Genomic DNA, 27,971 nt, shown 5'->3' on the forward strand with positions numbered 1-27,971 from the left:
AACAGTAACTTTGTAATAGCATATATTTATATGGCTTTACAAACTTACTTATGCAGTTCTTAGATCTTTAAAACGTGACTGATATTGCAATATTTTTAGGTTTTCTATGGCTTGATAAGCTGAAAACTACTTATGTTGAAAATTTATTGCATATTTTGGAAATCTAAAAAAGTAAATCAAAATAACAATATATTTATAATGTTCATATATTAGATTTTATCGATATTGGTTTTTATGGTGTCCCATCGCTAACTATGGTAGAGTGATACTAGAGTAATAAATTAAAAGTGCCTATTTATGGAAAATGACGGCAGTAAATACCTTAAAATAAATAAAATACAATACAAATATTGGACATGTCAAATAAAAAATATACGATAGAAACTAAGAGAAAGATGAATTTTCAAACAGTAGTAGGGTAGGTGCGTTAGTTTTCGTCCAGATCTAGTTTTCGTCCACTTGACGAAATTGAATATAAATCTACATTGCCGCACAAATTTGGACTTAATGCAATCCTTAATGTCGAGACAATATATCTATCTACATAAAAAATGTATTTGGTAAGTAGCAAATTAAATATCAAATATGTTATTTGCTAATCTGTCATGTGGACGAAAACTAGAGACTAGAGCATGGACGGAAAATAGCACAATAACCCTATATCGGTAATATCACGTTATTTATGATTTATACTATTTATTTCATTGAATGGATTATGTTGATATAAAAATAAGGTGTTATATAAAAATAATGTGTTATATAAATTATATAATAATAAGCAACGCAAATTAGAAGTTAGGTATACCTAATGAATATTTAGAAAGTCTTCTTTAAATATTACCCTAAATTAGATCTAGTACCATGAAGTGGTATCACTTTCAGATTGACAATGTTTTTTAGTTTTTTGCTAAATTAGTGCACTATTTGATAATATTTATACATGTAATAGTACTTACATATGAAAAGAAACGTGTTCTTTAAGTACGCTAGATGTTTCCGATCGGTTTTTACAGGAGAAAACGCTACAATTCGGCATTTTCTGCTCCTAACATTCCGCTTAGACTGACGTTTGCTGAATGGCGTATGACGTATGGCAACTAGTTTTATATAACCTCCTTGACCGGCGGCCGCCGACTTTTGGCAGAGGGGAACGCCTGTTAATGGCGGTTCCTATTGGTTTATTATTCCGAGGTTATAGGTAATGACGAAATTAATAGCACTTACGCCGCCGCTAAAACGTTCCTGTACCGACTTGTTCGACATCCGCATCCGCATTAAGCTCCGCATCGATTTTATGCGGATGCAAATGCGGATGTTGAAAATAATGCGGAAGTTCCGCGGTTGCGGATGCGGATGCGGATGATCGCAACATCCCTGGTTACAATACAAAGAATTACGCTTATGGCCGCTACAATACAGTAGAAGCTAAGCCTCGTAGAGAATGTAATGTTTGTGAAGGGACCTATTTGTGTCAAATCTAGAATGACGTCCGTATTTCACAGAACTTGATATCGCCCGTAGATAGCGGAGAATCGTAAGCCTATTTGATACATGTAGTTTATAGGTCCAATACAATACAAATACTCTTTATTGCACACCTCAATAAAAGAAAACAATACAAAAAGAAAACAGAAACACAAGCACAGGTAAACAACAGGCGGTCTTATCGCTAAAAAGCGATCTCTACACATACATATGTACTATAGTTTTTTTTCCATCACTTTCCACCACCCCTTTATAAGCCGCTGGCTTAAGCTCCTATCGAGTACCTAGTTATTTCTGATTTAAATATTGAATTATGTATAAGTAGTATGAATTAATTAATCATTATATCAAAGGACATGATATTTTTTCTGCCATGTACCGGTCACGCAACAACGCTCGGGTTCCATTCATAATTTTGTTCACAATTAAAGGTTACATCTTACCTGCCTGCATAACAAAAGTATGGTTACGTTTTTTACGCGCATGTACCTGTTTTTAGTTTACGCAGGTACTTATAGTAACTTTCCACGAAGTTGCAAAGTGTAATAACTCGTACTCAGAATGCATCTACATACTTATTCGTTAAATTCTGAAATACTCATGACCATCAGTAGCATTATTTCACCTTTACAAGTTATCGATATGATTTATTGCTTGAATGCTTGATTAAACTTAATGCGTGAATTAGATTACAAATCAATATCATAACACAATAAACGAAATAATGAGGCCGGAGGCCCGCCCGTGAGTTTTAGGACTGTATAGGCGGTGGAGGCAAGCTTAAAACATGTAGCAGTTAATTGGGTATTGTTTCTTTTAAAAAACAAGAAATACAGAAACAAAACCCTTAGGCTTTCGTCATGTCCGTTTGTCCGGCTGTACGTCAAATCAATTTTACTCGGAAACTTGATTATAAATGTATTTATAATGTAGATATATTTTATGACCTACATAGTGTTGGACTTAATAAAATGGGCTAATGGATGTTTACCTACATGTTTTTGTAGTAATTTAAAATCTATCGTAGCTGTTTGTATGACCTAACTGAGTTCCTTCATTTTTGTTTTACAGTGAAATAGATGTAATGAAAATCGACATAGATATTATGTCGAATGGGGTATCATTTTGTTGGAATTTGAAAATGATATTTAATTTTCATTTACGGTTTTTAGTTTCAAGGTTTAAAAAAAAAAAACTGTTTTGATTTAAATTGGGTGAATACAGTCTAATAATGTAATCTTAATGAATGTATCTTGTGCTCCCACTTACCGAATAGTTTTCCAACAGTTCACGGATCGACCGCCTCGCTGGTTTCGACAGCGTCGTCGCTGGCCGCCGGCGCGGGCTCCGAGGAGAGGCAGGCACACGACGTAAGTAGAGGAATTGTATGGTAGACCCGCTTGCCTCACACCACACACCAAACGTGGTGCACCGACCACGAGTGTGAACCGCACTCTTGCTAGCACTATGCATCCAGCTTTGTCATGCGAACGGCCAGGGAGTGGATCACTTTCTGCAAATCTATTCCCAGCCCGCTATAACTTGGACCTTTTTAAATCGAGAGTAAATAGACACTTTGTAGGTAAGCACGCCCCATCCTAGACTGCATCGGCACTGACCATCAGGTGAGATTGTGGTCAAATGCTTACCTTTTTCTAATAAATTAATCAGCATCAGCTCACAATTGCACGAAATCATTTAGGTACAGTGGGCCAAGAAAGTGGTCTACCACCCTACGGTTGAGGTTCGTTTGAACGTCATCAGACAACAAGGTCGACACACGTACGTCAACTGTACGTCATTGTCAACCTTAGCGATCGTTAGATCTCGCAGAAACTTTTGTCAAAACTGGTAGACCACTTTCTTGGCCCACTGTACATACATGTGGCTTGGAAAAAGTAAATCTAGCAACAAAAAGGAATAGAAATGAATGAGTTCGATTGGGAAACAAACATTTTGGGTAGCTAATCTATAGAAATTAGGGTTTATTTTAATGAAATTTGTAATTTTTTTTATTAATTAAATATTTAAGACGTTACGCTAAAAGTAAAAAAAAAAATAGTAAACATCAACGTCATCGTTCTGTGGGTAAATGAATACTATTGAAAATATTCGCTTCAAAAGTAAAATTATATTGATTTTATATGACTTTATAAGCCACCCTTTGCTTGTATGTTTTTTTTTATAAAATCATAGCAACTCTCTATATTAAATTATGGAACTCCGTACACCGTGCGTAGTCTGACACGCATTTGGCCGGATGTAAAAGCGAATCACTCTAATTGAAATTATGGCGCAAAAAAACATAGTCGGCATCTTCTAAATGTTCCAAGGGCCGTTCTCGTGTGTAAATATTCCCTTCACAGCCTACCAAAACGGGCGTGATAGGTTAAAATAATTCAACGGTCAGTAGTAAAAGGTAGTGCGAACGTAAAAGGATCACGCGGTTGAAATCCGTTACGCGTCAGTCACCGTCACAGATCTGAGATCTAAAGATCGGTTTTCCTAGCATAGCGGTGCCGTCATATAGCGCCCGTCTCCATACTAAATAATACGGCTAAATATGGATGTCGTAGTATTTGTATGGAGACGGCCGCTATATGACGGCACCGCTTTCGGAGGAAACCAAAGCTTAAGTACCGGTGAATAAGCGGAAAAATATGCTTTAGTAAGGGCTGGCGCACACGGAACCCTATTTTAAATTCACACAAGGTACAGTACGAGCCATAAAACTGACAGTCCCATTCGACATTATTGATAATTCGTCCTTTTTTATTCATCTTCGTTTCATGAGTCTCAGTACAGTACCGCTACCGACATATAAAGCTAGCCTAATGCAGTGTGAGGACTTCAATCACACTTGAATATCTTCGTACCTACCTAAATGTATTCATGTATACAGATGCCTTACGATGGTACACTTCACCGTCTTGTAGGAAAAAAATACTTGTCTCAAACAATATTTCTAAAGTCTATTTTTTTATTCGGTAGACTAAAATTACATTTCATAGTATGAGATGACACATGATGTTCATACTATTAAATGTCATTTCAGTCTACGGAATAAAAAAATAGACTTTAGATGTATCAACAAGTTAGATAGGTACTTAATGAAATACAATACTTAGTAACATAAAACAGGTCAAAAAACTAGTGCCCACGCCAATTCCTGGGATTAGTTGCCAAGCGGACCCCAGGCTCCCATGAGCTGTGGCAAAATGCCGTGCCGGGACAATGCGAGGATTACATTACATAAAACAGGTCAATAATAACTTCTCTTAATTCTGATTAGCTTCATTAGCTTGATTTAAAAAACTTTCTTTTTCATTTTATTAGAAGAATTTTCAAAACGGAACTCTACGTATTTATTTACCTCAGTGTCCATTGCAGGCGCTTTATTATTGTTCGGCAAAACTCAATTTAGAATTACGGTTCCAATAGGCACATTTTGTGTCAGAAGGGACGTTTATGACTTCTAAGCGGCGGACTACAATGGAAACTATTAGCTATAAAAGATAACCTCCTTTAAGGGACAGAAGCTATTGATGCGTCTATTTTGTGACCAACATTACTGAAACCTGTGTAAACTATAAACCTTAGGTTCAAAACTATTTATGGAAGTGCTATACATTGCATATAGTTAATTTTTGTCAGTTGAGTAGGTATACCTAGGGTTTGCACGACGGATCCGAAATGTATGGGAAGATCTGCGGATCCGGATCCAGATCCGGATAATTTCATACATTTCGGATCCGGATTGCAAATCCTAGGTATACCAAAGTATACCTACTCGTACTTGTTATTGTGTCACGCACTTAAAATATGAATTATTTGTATCGAAATAAGCGTATCTGTTATTCCCACAGATGTGGTTTATCCGTATTTTTTTAATCATTCCCTTAGTTTTTAAGTCTAAGTGCATCATTAGATCTATATTATCATACATAATACTAGGTACTGCAACTGAAAATGGCATCTCATTGGCAGGTACGGAAGCTGAGGAGAGAGCTCGCTGATGCCAAAGAAAAAGTACACACATTGACTACTCAGCTCACAACAAACGTAAGTACCTACTATTGCCTATTATTTCGGAACCGGTCTCATAATTACTCTGACCATTGAAAACAAATTACTAGACAATTTGTGCTTTCTTATCATTTACCTATCACAAAGGCATTTCATTTAAGTTATGGAAATCGGAAATCGTTTATTTGCGAACCATGGTACATAGTTGGTAGAATAAAAACATAGAATCACATGGCACCCTATTACGGGTATAGCATGTATTCTTATAGCTAGGTAGGACTATTTTGTTATAGTAGTAGAATATTACCATTTCTCTTAAAAATCAAATTAATACATATCAATCTGTTTCCATCGCTTCGAAAAATTCTTTTAAACTATAAAATACATTTTCTGTAAGAAACCGTTTTAACTGGAATTTAAATTTGTTACCGTCTAACATTTTAATATAGTTTGGTAGGGCAACAAATACACGTATAGAAGTAAAGAAGGCGCTTTTGTAGTACAATGTGTTATTTGCCTTTGGACTATGTTTGAACATAAGTATGACAGTATTAATATTAGTCTCGTCCCGTAAAGAAGCTAACATCTTGCGACGTCCGATTAACTAGAACAAGTAGTCAGTTGAAACCCGATCACTTCAGTGTGGACAGAATTTAATCTCTTGCTCTGCCACCTTGTCAGGTTTATCATGCACGAGATGCTTAGTTAACTAATATGTTTTGTTTTATAACAATGTAACCTAATATTATTTATTAGTATTGATACTTAGGCGATTCTTGGTTTTGTGGTGGGCTGGCAGGGCTGTTTCAACTCGTTCCTTAGCTTTCACTGTGATATTAAATCCAGAGGACCATCTCACCATTGGCGCGTGACATTGACAAGGATACCGTGAAATAAGATAGTTTACCAGTCAGTACCTATACATATATGTCAATGTATGACCGGGGCCGGTATTCGAATTGTAAAATCATTAATAATCCATGTAAATCATTTACATCTTGTATTTTTCTGTTTTCTGATAACATTAAAATTAATATAAATGATTTTTTTATTACGTAGAGCACAATTTAGTTTTAGTTTGTACATTTAGTTATGAACTTATGAAATTAAATATAATTAACATTAATTAATTCCTTAAGATCTAGTACTTTTTAAATATATCCTTAAGTGCACTTAAAATTAGACGTAAATTAGCCATGTCGTTAAAACAAAGTTCAAATCGCCTATTAGACATTGAGGTTTATCGTCAAGTGAATGAAACAAAGCGGTCGTGTGACCCGAGTCGGCACAGCCACAGTTCTAGTATAGTGCGGCACCTTGGACTGTAATTTGCCGACCGTACTGCGGCCGATACCATATCGGGTGGCGACTATGTGTGCCAGTCGCCAACTGCCACTGTCACATTGTGAAGTGGACATAGATCGCTTGCCTACTAGGTGCTTCTTATAATATTACTCATGGTCACCGCGCATAAAATTTAGAGTAGATTTACACCGTCACCGCCATAAATGTAGTTTTTACCCTTTCGACGCATAATGCCAAAAACGCAAAACGCCATTTTGTCATTTCGCGTACTGAAAAAAAAAACACGCATAACGCCAAATACGCTGTATACCAAAAACGCTTTATGCCAAAAAACGCATAATACCAAAAACGCAATACGCCATTTTGTCGTTTCGAGTATTGAAGAAAAACATCCCCCATAATGCCAAAAACGCAGAATGACAAAAACGCTAAACATAATTAATTGGGAAGAATTTGTACTCCTAATTTTGCACTAGAATGTAAGTTGTTGCTCAGTACTTTTTATCTAGAGACAAACCAAAGAAAGTCTGCAGCGCTAGATTAAAAGTAGTTTTTAAAAATCAGTATGCGACAACACCACAGAAAATGGATTAAATAGTCTTGATACTTGTGAAATTTCTACCATATTTACCGTCTATGAAAAAATTAAGCTGTGTGCACAGCTTAATTTTTATGGTAAAATAAATTTCATTCCAACAATAGATGTCACTATTAATATGTAGACATATACTAATATTGATAAATAATATTGGGAGAATGTGACATTTGGCTTCATCAAAATTAATAAGCTTTTGTAATATCCGCGACGGCGGGAAATAGGTACAGAGGGCCTACCGCGAACACCGAAGTTCTCAATATGCGAGCATCTTTCTCTTTTACTCCCATTAAGGCGTAATTAGATTGACAGAGAAATTGCCCGCAATTTGCGAACTAAAGTTTTCGGAAAAACGAAATAAACCATTAAAACAATAAACATATATTAAAAATTAATTTTAGCTTTAACTAGTAGGTACCCATGCCGTGAGCATAAGCATGGAGGTTGTGGGTTCGAGCTCAAAACCCGGCTAGTACCAATGAGTTTCTCGAAATGTTAGAGGAAGTTCATAAGTATGCCTATACCTATTAGGTGTGTTTAATTTGCTGTGAAACCTTAGTCTAAACCAATATTATATTATCTAAGTAGGTACATATGGTGAAGTATTAAGATGTTTCATTCCACTTACCCGTCATCAACTCCAAATTTTGTAAACATTGTCGTTTTTCAGCTTGAATCGCCTCGCGCTGACTTTTTACAAGTGTAAAATTATTCGTCATGCGGAAAAGTAACTCCCGCACGCCGGTTTTGTAAGGTTTCACCATGTTTATTCCGTTCATCACAAAACACAATGAATATTTAAACGATTTTGACAAACACATACCATAGTGCATGACGTTTACTGACTGCTTAAAAAACATTGCCATATGTAGTTTTTTAATTCGATGTCAAATTATTGCGCTGCAGACTTTCTTTGGTTTGTCTCTAGTAGTGGCCAGAAAGCTCGCGAAATATGCATGAAACCGAGTTTAGCGGCGTTGCGGTACTATGTCGCGAAACCAGCATCACAATTACACGAACAGAAAGCTGTGCAAGCTCAGGCAATAGGCACTAAATCGTACTACTACTACTACTATATATGTATTAATGAACTCGACTGGAATAAAACCTCATATATTAAAAAAAATTGCCATGTTGCCAGGGAGCATCCCTAACAATATGTTATTAAAATAGTATCGGGATATTGCGATAGTTAAATGAAAAAAAAAATGTTATTGTTACCAAGGCGTGATAGAAATTCTTTTTATCACGCCGATCTCTGCATCATGGGAAAACAATAGAATAATAACATTTAGGATAAATTCATCTATTTGCCTCCTCAGGTAGGTGAAATATAGAAATTATGATGATGATACAGCAATTTCACTTTTAATAGATTGTGTGGATATAAATACTGTCAATATACGTGTTTGTCATAGGTTAGCTTTTGGCATTATGCGTATTTAGGTTTTGGCATTATGCGTATTTAGCTTTTGGCATTGTGCGTATTTAGCTTTTATATAGTTTTGGCATTTGGCGTATTTGGTATTTCTACAGATTTGGTATTATACGTATTTGGCATCAAGAGAATTTGGTCTATTGCGTTTTTGGCGTTTAGCGTATGAATGGCGTTTTGCGTTTTTGGCATTATGCGTTGAAAGGGTTTTACCCCCTAAAATTCATAATACATTTGTATCTTAAAATAAATAGGGCGGACCTTACATGGGTCCGGTACTTTAGACTAGACTAGACGGAGCACTTATGACAATCGAGTTCACCACCAATAAGCGCTCCCGTACACATTTAGTAAGGGAGCGCGACCGCTTAACTCAATGGCGCCCACACTTATGACCAATTGACCAGTATTCGGGCAAATTAAAAATATTTACAAAAAATACGCTTATTGGAGGTACCTGGGTTATTATAGTATGAAATGGTCATGTTATGAGCATCACAACATTCAACTAAGTCGTGATGCCCGAATCGTAGCATTCACAAGTAAAATTGACACTGTGACACCGGTGACCTCGAACTCTTTGTAAATGTTGCTCTCTTTGATAAATAATGCGGTGTCTGTATAGTCTGCGCAACGTGGAGTCTTCTGAAGTTAGTCTATGCGAGCTTTGGAACGTTTTCACACAGCGACCGCTGCAGACATCCTGCATCCGGAAACAGATATGTGATATTGACTGACATTTTTCATCGAGAAAGCAAAACCGCTTGTGGGCTAGGTTTGGACAGGCTATTGAAAATGGTTACTTTATAGATATGTCGTTCAATGCAACGGTCAATTATTTTCCATGAACTATAGTGGTCGTTTCTTGTTTTTCTTGGACTATTTTAAGACGATTGGAAGGCCCAATGCCCTTGAGCGTCAGGGCGGGGCTAAGCGCTCTGTCCCGCACCACCCGCTTACCCCGCTCGCTGCGATCGTACGTGAATTTTGTATCGCTGCACCGCCACGAGGTTCAAAGAATAAGATACAGCCCAGAGGCGTGCAGTTGGCGCTATACTCGTATACCTTTTGTTTGCAGATATTTTGTTGTTTGAGTATGAGTAGATAATGCATTTAGTGGAGGTCGTAAATTACATTTCACGGTTAATACGACTCGCGTCCTGTTTAAAACGTCGTATAAAATTATATTATTATTATATATTAAGTTTACCCATCCCGTTACGCACCATGCTGCACGTTTGTGTAATTGACATAACCGTCGTATTGAATTGGTAGAGTGTCATTCGATGGAACTTGCTGAAAGTAATCAAACTTGATGAATTAATTTACTAGTGACTTTTGTTGACATAGTTAGTTCCATAGCATGATACTTTATGCAATACGCCGTCAGCCAACATTTTTTAATGTGTTTATTACCTACCTTAGGTTTTTTGTTTTGTCTAATATTTAAATGAGTGACTGAGTGTGTCAGTGTCGAAAATAAGGAACTTTGACGTACAATAATTCTTAAACTACTAGTTCAAATTGAATGTTTTTGAGAATATATCTTAAGCATGTTTAGCCCTATATATTACTGAAAATTCAGGGTTTTAGCTTCAGCCAGCACAAAATTACAGGACGTCGAAAATGGCCTGAATCGCTTCGAGAAAAGGATGGTACGGCCGTGCCTCTTTTTTTGCTCGACTTGGCGGGGGCACTGCCGTGCCCCCAGATTTACTTAATAAACTAACATCATTTTAATGGGTAACAATCCTAAAAATGTAATGGTTTCTGAATCAAACTATATAGTATAAACCTGCCAATGCCAATGTAATTGCCATTGTTGATCAATTTTTTTTTAGAAATTGAACTTTATTAAAAACGTTAAATTTTAATGGCAATATGTCGGCGCATGTTCGAAAACATTTTTTATATATTTCAAATGAAGCTTTCTCAAACATAAGTGGAAATATTGTCATTACGTTCGTAATAATAGGCTGCGAAACACCGTGTTGCGCGCGCTAAAGCGCGTCACAACCAAATCAACATTCTGCAGTTATTTAATCTTTGGCCACAATAACTCCAATTTTATAGCACCTCGGCTCAGAACAAGCATGCAGAATACAAGGAAGGCACGGAGCGACGAGCGACACAGCCTCCTCGTCTCAAAGCTAGCACACGACTGCCGGCCACGCCTTTTTCGAGCTACATACGCACAAAATGTTGAAAAATATTCGATTTCTTAAAAAAAATATTATTTATTAACATTGTTCTACGTTGCATTTGTAGTATCTGTTAAAACAATTATTCTAGTCTAAAAATAACTTTAATCGAATAAATCGATTACTAGAAATAGGCAAAGTTAGTCGCAAAACGGCCTGTCGTAATGTTCCTTTTTTGGAAAAACTATAAGTCATAGGGAACAAGTCAAACGTTAGAAATGTTGTATATAAAACGTAAAATCATATATATTTTTTTCATATTTTTTTGTTGAACCGTTAAGAAGATATAGACTCTAGAATGTTAGAGTTTTCGGCCAAAAACGGCGTCTAGCGCCTTAAAGAACAGCCTATATTTTGTAATTAATGCCAATATACACGGTGGATATAAAAAAAACTGCATTCCCGTTGCCAGGGAGGTTTTGGGATTATACTGAGCAACTTATGGGACCAACGGGAATGCAGTTATTTTTTAGCCACCCTGTATAATTTCACTGAATTCATTAGTTGATTCCGATATACTGTAAGTATCTAGACGCGGATTTTACCGGTCGTGCATACGGATATTTTTTATGCGATACATCCGTAAAAACATTATTTAGTATGTGCACAGAATAAATAATAGTACTAAGTACAGAAGACTCACTCTCTAACAAAACGCGTCTGTTACGGTCAGCACAGATATGGCCGCTAGGTGGCGACAGCGCCACGCGCGGCTTATGGCTTTCCCCAAAATTGGGGCCGGAACGGATGTATTTTTAGCTACCTGTAGCAAAGCGACGAAATCGCGGAGGGAGACACGCCTGGTATGTGTTAAAACCGCAAAAAAAACACGACACAATAAAAACGAAACCATTGGACCAAACCGTATTTAGGTGTAATAACTGTAAGAAGACCTCTTTTGCAATGGGTATTGAGATATGCACCTACTATGCGACAGCTTTCCTCGACAGATTATCTTACATGAACTGTAATTGTTTTGCCAGTTGACTAAATGATTTCTTCTTGGAACCGATAAGCCTTATTGTTATCATGACATGCAGTTCTAAGCGTAATAAAAAGCATAATGGACATACTCGTTTTTAGCCTTGGGTACAATTGTAACTTTATATTTTTCACGTCCAAAAAGCTTAAGTGAAAATAGCCTTACCTCATGTAGAAGGTTATTTAGCTATTCGATTAAATCTAGTCTTTCAACACGTTACAATATTTGCCCTAGTAAAAAAATAACAATTTATTTAATTTCTGACACTTCCAAATTTACAGATACATGTGTCGCTTAACTTCAAACTCGGGTAAACCCATTAGACCCTCTCAGCAAATATCTACCCTATTACCTTTTCTTAATAGGTACCAAAATCGTATTAATAAATACCATAATCTGGCAGATAGATTTACCCGACTCATATTCAGGAGACCTGATTGAAAGTCGCTCTCAACCTGTTTAAGTATTTGTGCCTCTGATTGACCTCCAGGTGTGTATCATCATTCGCTGCCCTTTTCCCATCGTTTGGGGTCGTCGCAGCATATATTTTTCTTCCATACCTCTCTGTCGTTCCGGTCGTTCGTCATCTCATCAATCACCTGCTTTCTTTTCATATCATTTCTCTCCATCCACCTTTTCCTTCGTTTTCCTTTCTTCTTACCCCCCTACACATCATTTCTGATACCTTTCGCGTCACGTGCCTTTCATACCTCCGCATCACATGCCCATACCAGGCCTCCAAGAGTATAATTGATAGTTTAAAAGCTGTTTGATGATGATGACTCCACGTTTCATCTTTAATTTAAAGTATTCCCTCATTTACAAGCGCCACGCCGATGAGTAGGACCAGATGGTAGTCGTTGAATGTTGAATCAAATATAAATGTCAAGTGACGGGATGGTAACGTGTGGCGTTACCCGTAATTACTACATTGATATTGCCCTCACATGTTAACCAGAAACCGGCTTTATATAATTTACAAAGTGCCAGCATTCGCTATCGACATTATGTAACGTTTACTTTTAGAACTAGGCTGCGTTCTAGGTACACACGTATGACGGAGGAGTGAAATAGCGACCGTTGCCCTAGTAAGACTCATCAAATGCTAATTTGTCTAATTGATGATGATAATTCCTTCTTTGATTTATAACGCTACGACAATTAATGTACGCAAGGATATGTAGAAACTAACACACACGAGCAAGTGCATTCACTTGGTCGTACAATAACCGTTGAAACATGATATAAAGTTAATAAATCATTACTTGATCACAACGGAAAGGTAGAAACTAATGGTGTTTTTTAAACAGGATCATGAATAAATGAACAGTAGAACTGATAGTGATCATACATACATATTTACATAATAGTGTGATAAGTGTATGTGTTTCTTGATAAACAATATCTTTAGTACTTTTTAAAACTTCCATGCAGGAGCACCTTAAAGTTAGAGTTTCGGGAATTAATGGTACTTAGGCCTATACTGCTACATTATTTAATGTCTACTCATTAAATTCGCCCCGACTAAGAAAAAGTGGACTTTTCAATGAAAGCTTGCCGGATAGTTCTTTTTGTTCTCCTAATTTACTGGTAAAGCATCGCGACATACATAATTCAACAGAGAGCCCGCACATTGATCGTTCTTGCGTCGTCTTTGTATAGTTTTCGACATTTGTAGTCGTTAACAAAGCACTGTTGTTTCGATGCTATCATTGTACGATTCAACTTTCGATTACCAAAGTTTTTCCGCGTTATGAAAGCGTCGCTGAGCTATGTGCCTTATACGAAAACCGTAATTTCATTTTATCGATAAGGTGAATCAGTATTTCCGTTATGTCCGAGGCGGTTAAAGGAACCGATAGTAATTACTGTTAGTATTAATTGCTGCGGTTAAATAGCTCGGAGCGTTGGCTGTCGATACGAGTTTTTGCGTTTCTCTCCGACGGAACATTAGCATCAAATGCGTCGTAACAAATGTTCGGTGGTTACAAAGGAGCCACCAATTGGTTTCAATGGCGATTTAATTTGATGCATCGATCGCTCTTGCCCCATCTTAACTTATTGTTACACTATTAAGGTTAGTTGATTTGTGCTGATTCATAGAACATAGGTAGTTACTGTTCCTTGGTATATTAATAACAATAATAACCTTGATTTTGATTTACGATATATCAAATACTTATCGCACAGTATAGGTTATAGACGTAAGTATGTATACCATGTGGGTGTGGAGTGAATGAACCAAAACATGTTGTTTATTTTTTGTTTATATAACTGCCAACATCATTTGTTAGTCAGCACCTGAAATACTTATCTACCTCAGTGCATTAACAGTTTATTTGTATCAATGCTGTTCTGCCGCGTAGCGTTTCTTTGGATGCTTATTTACTGATATTTTTTTATCATATTATTGTTCACTGTCACGAACATAGTCCTAGTACCTCCTCCTAGTTAGGTATTAAATATCCAAAAGTTCATGTCATCATTTTCATACAGATATTAATTTCATAGCTACGTGCATTGAGTTTGTTATTGGTCGTCATTAACCACCAACAAAGTGTACGTAAGCATTGTTGTGTGCTTCAGCCACCTCACAGAAGCGTGCCTGGCGGTCCGCCAAGATTAGCAACAAGGGGCGCTCGGCATAAATGCATCGCCATTGCCTAATCGTATATAACAAGCGGTTTCTTACTTGTTGCAAAGTACAAAAATATATTTGTGAAAATATGTATTCTAATGTTAACGAAGAGCGTGCGCCTTTCAAACCGGAGATCATGGGTTCATGCTTCGCCTCGTATGAATTTACCTACAAAGGAAAACATTGTAAGGAAATCTAAATATTAGGTTGTTTTTTTCCCTCTATGTTGGTGGCTTGTCTTATGTAAACTTTTGCCTTGTGCCAAATAATAGGACTAGATTGCTTCGGACCAGTGTTGGCCGAAACGTTAATGCAATTGACTATTATTGACCATTAACCATTACAAATTGAACCGTAAACTGTAACCGTCCGTTACGGTTTACGGTTCAATTGAACCTAGTTAATGGTCAATTGCAATTAACGTTCGGCCAATACTGCTCCGGACTCCCTTTACATCGGTAAAGCTGTAAGAAGCGTAGTAGTAGTAGTAAGAGTATGTACAAATGTATTTAAATTTCGTTTTGGTCTTATTAACATTGTAGTTATGCTACGGGTGAGTTAGAAACTAAATTACTTATGTCAAATAAAACAGCTTACATGTAGATATGTAGTTATAGGTGAGGGTCGGACAAAGCTAACTTGCACTGTACAGACTTGCAGAAACAGAGTGTGGTACTGGTAGCCAAAATAAACGTCAAATTTCTATGAAAATATGACGTTTATAACTTTCCCTTCACTGTCGGTGCAGAGTTAGCTAAGTTAGACAGATCTTATGTATAAGTATATTTAGCGAGTTAACCTTAATGTCAACAATAAAAAAATGCCTAATTTCTATGAGGATCTCCCAGACCTGTTGAACATGTTGTATAATTGATATGATCCCTTGTTTACACTACAAACATAACGCTCTTGTCTTGTGTGTCCGTTATCAAGTGTAACTCGAGCTTGGCCCATAAATCCCGGGTGCTTGCGCAACAAGTGCCGCGATAGTGTGCCCGCTCTTTCTTCATCAGAACTGAAACCATATTTTTTTTGTTAAGATGCTTTTCTTGACTTACTCTTGTGAGCTTCATGGATAGGAGGGTAGCACGTCACGATAGTACAATAAAAATTATGTCTATGACTTGGACGAAACTCTTTAATACTCTTTGTATTTGGTTTTTTAAGTTGCTCGATTGTAACTAACACTCTTAAAAGATCATTAAAACAATTCGGACATCATTAATAAAAAATACTATATTTTGTTATATTGAGGACTAGAGTTTTAATATTTGTTAAGTAGGTATACCTATAATTTCATATTAAAAATAAAAGTAAAAAATATAAGGTTTATACAAATAATACAAGGCACCGTTTGTAATATAAATTCTTAAATTAAGTATAGCTATCTGAAAATTCTTCAGTGAATTGAATACTGAACGCTTTGACTGAAGAATAAACAAATATAAAAATATTGAATGTTCGATTACCTACAAAGTAAGTTAAACCAATGTAGAGTCTCAAAGTAGTAAAATAATCACAAGTAGGTACACTGTCTACTTAATGCATAATAAAAACTTATAAATACATAATGTAAATTCAGTAAAACCATATTCAATTAATGTCCACAAGTTATCTTTATCACTTCCCTTACACCCGATATTTATTCCCCATAAATAACCAATAGAATATGTACAATGGCTGGTGATCCGGGTTCCTTGGGGTTTGGCTCAGTTCCGTGACTCCGTTTTATTCAATGTAGTCACTCACCAGGGCAGGAATATAACATTAGTTAGTCAACACAGGCCAGTGTGCATCCACCTTTGGCGGAGGACGGACGTGCGCGCGTCGGTTCTATCGCGGTCCGCATCGCGCTCTCGTTGACTTCAGTGACCCATTACTACTTTAAAAACTTCTCTCTTGAATATTAACAAGTGATGTATTAGTTCAAGTGTAGTTATTCAATGCCTTGCCGCGAGTTTTGGTACTTAGGTTTATAGAAACGTGCGATTTTTACATTTTTTTTAAAGCTCCATATGAGCAAAACACGTCTCTTGTAATTTGTTGTTGTGTTGCCAAGACATCCGGGTGTTTCCGTTGCCTTACAAATTATTTGATCGATTGTTGTGTAGGATCTATGAAATTTTTTGGAAACAATTAAGTACATATATGTTTTGTGTACCTACACACTATGTTTGAAATGGAAAACAATGATGGTTTAAGAGCATTATGTATCACAGTATCATAATAAATTAATAAGTATAACAAACACATATGTCTCTGAGTTTATAGCTAAAAAAATTCATTCTAGAATAATAAACATATCAAGTATTGAGCATTCTACTCCAAAACGCAAACTTAGTAACGTACTTAACGTACTCTAAAACTTCAGTACGATGCGTGTTAGCTTTTGGGAGCAGGTAACCGCGTCCCCTTTTTTACTGTGTTCCTTTGAGCCTATTATTGGCAGTCTATCCTGTTCGGAGCCGGACATTATACTCGCGATTAACAAAGTTATTGCCCTGGGGAAGCTGGGAACAGTGGGAATACAACTCTTGTTAAGTTTTAAAACTCGCTTCGCATGCGGTTAATGTTCTAATGTAACGACACTCTTTGAAATGGGTTGGTTTCATGGTTACGGGTCGCTGGTGAAACTTACCAATAGCCCACAAGTACTGCACGAATCCGAACTGGCGATAAAAGCAAACATCAAACAGTGGAAAACTGTTTATGCGTGGATCTGGTTTTATTTGGGGTCAAACGTTTTGATACCAGCCTCGTTTGATGTGTTTTATGACATTATCATATTCCGCCTTTTCTTTTTAAGTTCACCACGCATGAAAGAAACATAATTAGATAACATAAGCAGGGACCGGAACCGGTTACCTTAACCGGGGTTTTTCATAAGGTTATTTTAGAAGTGGTTATAAAAACCCCTACCATAACGGTAACCGTCTGATAAGGTAACACTTTGATTCGGTAACCGTATCAGATCGAGTTAACCCCTGTTACCGGTAACCGAAATAAAAACCCCGTCTATGCTGTTACCTCATAATAAGGTTTTGAACCAGTTCAAACGATTGTAAACTTTACGCAGACTTAAATTCAACTTATTATTGAATAACCGTGGTTGGCATGGGCGGTCTATGAAGCCTCCAGCACAAACAAGTTTTTTTGCCGGTAACTTCGCTTATTGTCAATTCAAACAATATTGCACTTTGAGTCCTTAAGCTAAAATTGAAAACAAGTGAGCGATTACAGTATTATTTTTAGAGCGACAGCCGCGGCGCAGCGCGGCCATTCCTTTGTTTATCTTTATACCTGTGTGTTCCTATTGTTTTTGTCAATTCTAGTTTAGAAATTTTTAGAAAAGGGGTTGCAAGTAAACAACATCCTATCCTAGTAATATCTGCTATTATTTAGATATAGTTTATGCTACTTAGATTATTATTTTTATTTTCGGGTTCACACTTGATATGTACCTACAGATTAAAGACTGATTTAAAGAAAAATTTTCACCTAACTAGTAATTTTACTGGTACCTAGTTAGGTATAATTTATCTTAAGTGATTTAAAAAAAAACACTTTGTGATAAAGATACATGCGCTAGCGGATTGTGGTAGATATTTTACCATTGTTAACAAATGACATATGTACTAGTTATTATGAGCTTATTTTATAATAAGCAATTAAAGTCTATTTTTTTATTCGGTAGACTAAAATGACATTTCATAGTATGAAATGAAATGACACATGATGTTCATACTACGAAATGTCATTTTAGTCTACCGAATAAAAAATAGACTTTAGTTTAAAATGTTTTCAGATGCGGTGAGTTGTATGAGCTAAGTCGTAATTTACCTTGTACCGCTTAATGCAGCGATCAGAAAATATATATCTATAGCAGTTATAAACTTATTTTAATACTACAAATCTTTCATTAATACCAGGGGGCTCAGCACGGTTCCATTTTTATCGACTATCACTATGCCCGTCACTTTCGCACTTACATACTTGTTAGAACGTGACAGGCATGGTGATAAACGATAAAAATGCGACCGTGCTACTAGGGCAGAATTCATTATACATATTCATTGGGTATCTATAACATTGGTAGGTGAAATAGTTTTGATTAAATTAAATAGATACATAATTACATACATACTTAGTAAGCAGTGTTGGGCATTCAAGAATAAAATCATTATTTAAATAAGAATTCCTAAGAATAAAATCATGTTGATTTTATTCCCGTCAAAATTATTCAAATAATTTTGATCGGAAATAATTCGTATGTGAAAAAATTGAATAAGAATAATCTCATTCTTAATCAAATAAATATAATCATGATTTTATATTCTAAATAATATTCCTGGATTAAACATGTAGTATGGGTGCCGTATAGGCGTTACGTATAGATAGAAGTAAATTAGACAAGAAACTATTATGTTTCTTGACTAATTTATACCTGATTTTATGCAATAAAATCTTACAAATTTAATTTACTGCCGCATAGTCTTGGTATTGGACGATACCCGTATTTATTTTAATGTGATAACTAAATCATCAGGTACAATTCAGCTGCTCTGAACGGATGGTGGATAGCGAAACTCTTCAATGGCTGTGCCTAAATTAATGTAAAAAATAAAAAACCGGCCAAGTGCGAGTCTGACTCGCGCAGGAAGGGTTCCGCACCATTAAGCAAAAACCAGCAAATAAATCACGTTTGTTGTATGGGAGCCCCACTTAGATATTTATTATATGCTGTTTTTAGTATTTGTTGTAATAGCAGCAACAGAAATTAATTATTTGTGAAAATTTCAACTGCCTAGCTATCACGGTTCATGAGATACAGCCTGGTGACAGACAGACGGATAGAGGAGTCTTAGTAATAGGGTCCCGTTTATACCCTTTGGGTACGGAACCCTGAAAAAGATGTTTTTAAAGGTAGGATAAGGAATGGCTTGATATGGTGTATTCCTATTTCTCCCCGCCGGGCACAGATGGGAATAGGCGCTTCATTTAAATCATTCCCATATGTCCCCGCCTCATGTATCGCGGCGATCACGTTGGGCAGGAACAAATGGGGAAAATACTCATGATTTTTTTCTGTTTTCGAATTATGTTTATAATTCGTTTTTTTTTAGCATTAGAAAGAACTTGAAAGAAGGTAAGCGATTTTGACATGTCTTTTAATTGAAAAACACTTTTTAAAAACCATAACTATTACTTATGAAAGCAGAAGACTATAAAATATCGTATTAGATTCATAATTTTTACATATTTACCGTAACTTATTTTTAAAATGTGCTTTTCAATTAAAAGAGACATCAAGATTGTTTACCTTATTTCTAATGCTAAAAAAAAACGAACTATAGTATGTGGTTTCAGTATCCGAGTTACTACCAAGACTTATGGTGTTTTTAAAAGCTCTTCTGATATTTAAAATTTGCATTTATTATTTAGACGGAAATTAACAGGTATATCGTTTGACACAACGCTTGCCGCACGTGTTTAGCAAATGCTGACAAAGAATTCACCACGCCACGACTTAATCCTATTGTTATTGCCAATGAGTAATAAATGACGGTCTCAAGTGCAAACACGCCTGCAACTTTCTGCAAATCTATTTAATTATAGTGATAAGCGTAGGACTCTTTTCTTACCTGCAGTAATTTACTATCTCATTCACTTTCCGTAGGTGTGAAAGAGATAGCATACGTAAGACCTCAAGGCTGGTAGGAATAATAAACAAAATACATACTTAATACGCAAAGAAATATACATTGAACCATCATAATTATAATTTCGCAGTTTACTTTCTATGTAGCTTCATTATAAAATTATCACCACGACCTTTAAACATTCGGTGCACTTGCGTTGTATGTAGCGCGTGCCAGCGGAGCGCAGCGTTTCGATTTAAATACGCATGTTGCTTCGCCTGTGTAGGTATATTTATTATCTTCATGTTATTAGGTACTAGGAAGTGCAAATAATTGACTTCATACATGAAAGATATTTTGCAGATTTTGTTCAATAGTCACCTTCAACAACACGAGAGTAATCTAGAGCAGAGTTGGGCAAAAAATAACTTGAATAAGAATAAGAATAAAAACAGAAATTTCATTCTTATTCCAATCGATTTGAATAAGAATAATTCTTGCACTCGTTATTTTAGAATAAATAGAAAGTGAATAAATCATGACACTTTTATTTTAAATGAAAAAGACAAAACGGAATATTTATTCCAGATGTAGGATTATACTAAATAACGTTTTATTCAATTAGAATGTTATTCTGAATTAATTTAACTTTTGTAGTTACATACTACTACTTTTAATTTTGTAAGTTTCTAAAATAAATAAAACAAATAAAATAGATAAAACAAATAAAATAAATGAAATAAATAAAAAAAAAAACAAATAAATTATATTATTTACATCTATTTTATTAGTATTGCATTTTAGTTTTTATATAATATTATAAGTATTAGTTTAATTTTTAAGTAGGTGTATTTTAATTTTAGTTTAGGTTTTAAATTTTTAATTCATAATTTCATAGTTAGTTGTAATGTTTTTTTATTATTACCTTTTAAGTTAAATAAATGAACTTTATCCTAATAAAATAAATAAGATAAATAAAATAAACAAAATAAATAAAATAAATAAAATAAACAAAATAAATAAAATAAATAAAATAAATAAAATAAATAAAATAAATAAAATAAATAAAATTAATAAAATAAATAAAATAAATAAAATAAATAAAATAAATAAAATAAATAAAATAAATAAAATAAATAAAATACATAAAATAAATAAAATAAATAAAATAAATAAAATAAATAAAATAAATAAAGTAAATAAAGTAAATAAAGTAAATAAAGTAAATAAAGTAAATAAAGTAAATAAAGTAAATAAAGTAAATAAAGTAAATAAAGTAAATAAGGTAAATAAGGTAAATAAGGTAAATAAGGTAAATAAGGTAAATAAGGTAAATAAGGTAAATAAAGTAAATAAAGTAAATAAAGTAAATAAAGTAAATAAAGTAAATAAAGTAAATAAAGTAAATAAAGTAAATAAAGTAAATAAAGTAAATAAAGTAAATAAAGTAAATAAAGTAAATAAAGTAAATAAAGTAAATAAAGTAAATAAAGTAAATAAAGTAAATAAAGTAAATAAAGTAAATCTAATACATAAAATAAAAAATAAAAAAAAATAAACAAAATAAATAAAATAATCAAAATAAATTATATAAATAAAATTAACAAAATTAATGACAAATAAAATAAATGAAATAAGTAAAATAAACAAAATAAAAAAATAGACAAAGTAAGTAAAATAAACAAAAACATTAAAATAAACAAAAACATTAAAATAAGCAAAATTAAAAAAAAAAAATACAAAAATAACAAAATAAACTATTAGTTCTATTAATAAATTAACTTTTTCTTTTAGTAGGTATTTGACTGACGGCACATCACTAAATACGAATGTATCAAACCAATAAGCAACCGATAATAAAGGTTACCATAACTGAATAAAAACCGGTTAAAAACCCCTAACAAAAACCCTAACGCGATGGGGTTTTGAGATTAACTCGGTTAAAGGTTAAGGTTACCGTTTCAATAAGCTTACCGTTACAATCAGGTAACAGTATGATAGGGTTACCGAATGATACGGTAACCGAATTGATTGGGTTACCGAATGGATAGGATTAAGCGTAAAGAGGGGTTTTCCGGTCCTTGAACATAAGCTTTGAAATTTAATTTAAGGTTGTTTACAATAATTAAGATACATATCCATATTAGGATATTACTCCAAGTTTGGTTCTTTTCACCGTTTAGAGCTTGGTATCGTTTAAAATAATTTCTTTAAACCATCATTAAGATTATAAATACTTAGAACTATGTAACTTCAGTAGCGATCCATAGCTTTGGGTTGTATGTAAGGCAAGATAAAATATTACTACTGCATCTTGTGGTTAGCGTATAGCTTGTGCTCCAGTGGTTGTCACCGCGCGACGGCTGCGGGTCGCGGCCCATTTACGCAACATTGTTGCTCCTAGCTCTTCTTCCGAATACTTAACTTATGTTACATAATTAATCTAAAAACACACTAGGGATATGCATAAAAACATGCCTACTAGAAACAGAATGCAACTGTGCGTATTGTACTTTCAAAACAATAAATTGAAAATAGGTACAAAACGTTCAGGCGTACTGTACACACAGCTTGTGTGACATCTTTGAACTTAGTTGATGCTCATACGAATATGTTAACAAGATGTTCTGAGAAAGCTCATGTAAGGGCGAGGTTCAAAGCACCTCTTTGCTTACACCGGATGGTACATGAAGAAAGATTTACTGTAACTTGGCACATAAATCATAGTACCATTATGGCTTCATTACCCTAGAACTAGGATGTTTGTAAACGTATAAGTTAAAACGTCCACTTGAATTTGTGTTGTCTTTGTTACAATTGACACTTATGTTATCTTTAGCTATAATCTTTTATCTATCGATATTTTGAATCGTATCTCTGTGCTGTAACCTACACACATACATATCTACCATCAACCATGTAGGTGCCGACGCGGCGGTATTAGCGGTTCAATAACCGCTAATACCGCTAATAATACGCAGTTTTATTTCAATAAATAAAACTTCAAATAAATGGGACATTGTTACATAGTAAATTTCGCTCGTTTATTGAAGAGGCAGGAAGACTGGGAGGGTCGTTTACTGGTTGTTAGAGTGGACTGTCTTCAATCAGCGAAGCGCCTCCTCGGCACTCTCAATTGAGGTTAATTCATGTGGAGACGGGCCAGGGGATCTCTAGCGCCCTGTGGCATCACTTAATGTCCAATACCCTACATCATCGAGCAATAACATTCATGTTTACTTTATAAACACACTTGTAAATAAGGTGGTCATATTTATAAATAGCGTAGTCAACTAAGGTTCGGCGACGATAAGCACGAAGGTACTATCTACTGAACGTTTTAGTCGCAGGCTTAACGACCTATTAGGCAAACAAAAAGTTTATGGTTATCCAGCCTGGCCTTTGGGTTAGAATTAGAATAGTTCATTTGTTTATAGTACAAAGACAACGAACTCGTAAAATGTTCCTTAAAACATATTCAAAGCGAACAGGTGTCAGAGTCTGAAATTTTAGCTCAAGCTAGCTGTAAGTCACCCAGTGTTTAACTAATTTAATGTTTATTTTTGTCATGTATATTAATTTAAATACGCACTTTGATAGGAAGTTCGATGTAGGATTTGCATATTTAATGGATTGGAACGCGAACGAACATACTGGCAACCGATATCGGAAACGCAAACCAGTTATATAGCAAAAAGAACAGAGGTCGGAAAAATAAATGAATAGAGGATGGAGTATAATTCGTTGTGTCCGTTAAAATCAGTTATTACTGAAGCAACATGTGCTACGTACGGAAAAAGGATAGAAATCTTTTGATGGATCGATGTTTGATCTGTGTCCATCGATTACAAACATACACATATTAATTCCTTTTTCTTGACACTGATTGACAAAGTATGCCCATTAACAGGACAAAATTACACAATTCATATTATTGTTTTATTTCAACAAAACTTAATCCTGGAAACGCAGCGAAAGTTACTCATTTGTTCACAACACAGCAAAGCGAAAGTATTTTATTCTAATTTTTATGCCATTCTGCTTCCACTTTGAGCCTCAATATTGTAAACATTATTCTGAAGACAGAAATTAAATTTCGAGCAAAATTGTTTTCGAAATGAAATAAAAAATTTTTTTACGGGAATTTTCTAATACGCACAATGCATGGGCATCATATACAGTGTGGAAAGATAAGTCGGGCCCTGGAGGGAAACTACCTTAAATCCTTAATCTGGCTCATTTTACTTAAAGGAGACATTCCTTTATTTTTAAAAAGAAACAAAACTGCATTTAAAGATTTTTCTTTTTTTCTTCAATTTGGCTTGTCTAAAAAAATCTTGAGTACTAAAGTACAGACGAGTGTATAACATTAACTGTATCGACTAGTAGAATAAAATTGCGAGTGTTTAATTTTTGGAATTTGGCCGGACGAGGCAAGCGAGTTTTAGAAAATCTTTGAATGCAGTTTTGTTTCTTTTTAAAAATAAAGGAATGTCTCCTTTAAGTAAAATGAGCCAGCTTAAGGATTTAAGGTAGTTTCCCTCCAGGGCCCGACTTATCTTTCCACACTGTATATGCCATTCCTACATGGCCATGCATGGCAAGTTATGTGCTATGATGATGCTTGAAGCACCTGGAGAATTTCTCAACATAATTCACCAACACTCAATATCGGCTTTTTGTCTGGGGAAATCAGTTGGCCTAAGTATAAATCTAATAAGTAGGTGTAAGAACAAAAGGGTCTAGGTCTATCTTCATCCTTCAGTAGTACTTTGGTCCTTGTGTGAGCGACGAGGCGCTTTCATTCTTAATTTCTAATAATATGCTACTGTACTGTCACTGCGAATTGTTTCATTGTCTATTTCTAGACCTATTAGCTTTGGGTGCAGCGCAATATTTGATTAATACAATATTATGTTGCTCTCCAGATATGCCCTTCAGTTGAGCTCTTTTGGAAGATTAATTAAATAAACCAATGTAGATTTTTTGTGTGCAATAGGTTTAACTATATCTGGAGGAGAGGTTAAGTCAATATAAATATCTTCCTATCCTAAATTTTGTGATTATTTTTATTGGAAAGGCGTTTGAATGCACCAATATCCTGCACATTGCCAATATGGAGGTAGCATGCTCTTTCATTTAACGTCAGTCAATTGACATTATTTTGTCACTTATTTCGTGTATCTACAATATTAACTATACAATAATCATCAGCTTAAATCACAGTTATATTAACTTTCATACGACGCCAGTCATACTGTGGAATCGGTAATAAATTAAACAACATGTCTTCGGGAGGACATTATCGATCCTATCCGTACATGCGCGTTAACCATTTTTGACCTCAGTTCAAGATTTATCGCTTTTGATACAAAACACGCCGGGCAAGTGTTGCGTCACCGGCAACTTGCGGGTCGACCTTGACAGGAGCAGCGATTCTCATGTCATACACTATATTATGTAGTTAATCATCTCGTGCTCTCTGCCCGGAGTCTTGAACAGTAGGCATCAAAATTAACGGATGTGGGCGAGTCTGTCATTGTGTTATATAAAACTAAACCTTAGAGTTTAATAAATATCTCGGGATGTAGGCCTGGGATAAATACCATTTTTAGGGTTCCGTACCCAAAGGGTAAAAACGGGACCCTATTACTAAGACTCCGCTGTCCGTCCGTCCGTCCGTCCGTCCGTCTGCCACCAGGCTGTATCTCACGAACCGTGATAGCTAGACAGTTGAAATTTTCACAGATGATGTATTTCTGTTGCCGCTATAACAACAAATACTAAAAACAGAATAAAATAAAGATTTAAGTGGGGCTCCCATACAACAACGTGATTTTTGACCGAAGTTAAGCAACGTCGGGCGGGGTCAGTACTTGGATGGGTGACCGTTTTTTTGCTTGTTTAGCTCTATTTTTTGTTGATGGTGCGGAACCCTCCGTGCGCGAGTCCGACTCGCACTTGGCCGGTTTTTTTATTTGCTTGTTTTGCTCTATATTTTGTTGATGGTGCGGAACCCTCCGTGCGCGAGTCCGACTCGCACTTGGCCGGTTTTTTTTTAATAATACATAGGTAACAAACAAAATTCTGTATAAAATTGGGTGTCATAAATTGTTAATAATTATGTCGTAGAAAATACATAACATTTTCAGAAACATCAGATTCGTTTCTGTTCGTTGCTGTATAATTTTATAATAAAAGTAGGACACACTAATTACTTCTATTTTTACTAACCAAACTATAAAAATATATATGTACGACTACTTAAACTCGCTTAAGTGGTTTTATCCTTTATGCTTGAAGAGCAATTGTTAAGTACGGAAGGAAGCTCTACAAGGGAGCATCCTATCTAGTCAGGAAGCATCAGCTACTGTACTTAAACAGAGATAGCCGGGACTGGTTGCTGTAAACGATAAACTTTGCTGAGCCAGACTCACGAGGTGGTCGCGCCTGACTCACACGACATAACAGGCGATAACGTACGTTATAAAGACCACCTGTAGAAAGGTACCTAGTATATGTATGATTCAATAGGAGACCTTGTACAGTTAAATGTCGTTTCTTGATTTAGGAAATGATTTCAAAGAAATGTAATTGTCTTAAAGATTTCTATAATTTTTTATGGTAATATACAGCAGTGACTCGGCGACTTTAGAAGTACAAAAACACTCAATCTAGGATCATATGAATCTGCCTTAATATACATAGTCAGTTTTAAATAACTACTTTCCATTCCAAGGTATGAACAATCATTGCCAAGCGGCATCGCTTGAAATGAAAGTGCATGCTGCTCCATACATTTCTGCACTTACTTCCGCCACTACATGAGATGAACCCCGTTGCGCTTACTAATGCTTAGCTGATTATCACTAGTGTGTCACAGTTGATCGGTAACAGTGGCCTGCATTAGCATGACAATAGCAAAGAGAAGTCGGAGGTCACGTGAGTGCCCTTAAAACAGTGCTGGCTTTTGACGTGACGTATGTGAATAGAGCCGAATACAATGCGCCCAACCCACTTAGTTATTCGCATGTTTATAACCAACATAATACATGATTGGGACTATCGAATCCACATCAGCTTTATCCGTTTACAATTCCGGCTGCGATCACATCCACATTCTTCGTTATACATACATACCGATTGACAACATTTTATCTCATTGAAATTTCAGTTTATTGTATAGAATACTACAATTTATGCTAATGAGAACACGATAAGACAGATCGGGTCAAACTTACTGTCTAATGTTCGGAATCTGCGCCATATTTTGATATACATATACAGAACGATACATTTCCAAACAATGTAGAATTGTTGGTTTAACCTGCTTTACTAAGTGTATACATACTGTCACGACAGTTGTTCAGTCACCTCAATCAAGCGGCTCCTTGGCCGCGTTTTGAGTAATTATAACGATTGAGCAGATGCCGCAGTTTCATGTTTTACCTCGGAGTCGTATCGAATGTCTATCCCATATCCCATCAAGTGCGCTCTTGTACAGCTATATAGGTGGAAGCGGGCCATGTGCACAACAGATGCTCCCCTTGATCCTACAGACTTAAAATGTTGCTCAACCGCGATCCCTTTATATCAAATAACTCTACGGTAATTGGCACGCCTTTTATTTAAAGATATAATTAATACATATGTATGTAACATGTA

General features: G+C 35.4%; 1 protein-coding gene across 1 annotated transcript in view; it reads left to right on the top strand.

Annotated features, from left to right (window-relative positions):
• Positions 1-27,971, top strand: part of LOC134661126 (protein sickie) — a 231,065-nt gene that overhangs the window by 165,738 nt on the left and 37,356 nt on the right. The window contains exons 17-18 of the mRNA XM_063517077.1: positions 2,773-2,855; positions 5,473-5,547. Coding sequence (XP_063373147.1) covers positions 2,773-2,855; positions 5,473-5,547 — 158 coding nt within the window. The remainder of the gene's footprint in view (positions 1-2,772; positions 2,856-5,472; positions 5,548-27,971) is intronic.

Source organism: Cydia amplana, chromosome Z (assembly GCF_948474715.1).
Source record: "Cydia amplana chromosome Z, ilCydAmpl1.1, whole genome shotgun sequence".
NCBI classification, from domain to species: Eukaryota; Metazoa; Arthropoda; class Insecta; order Lepidoptera; family Tortricidae; genus Cydia; species Cydia amplana.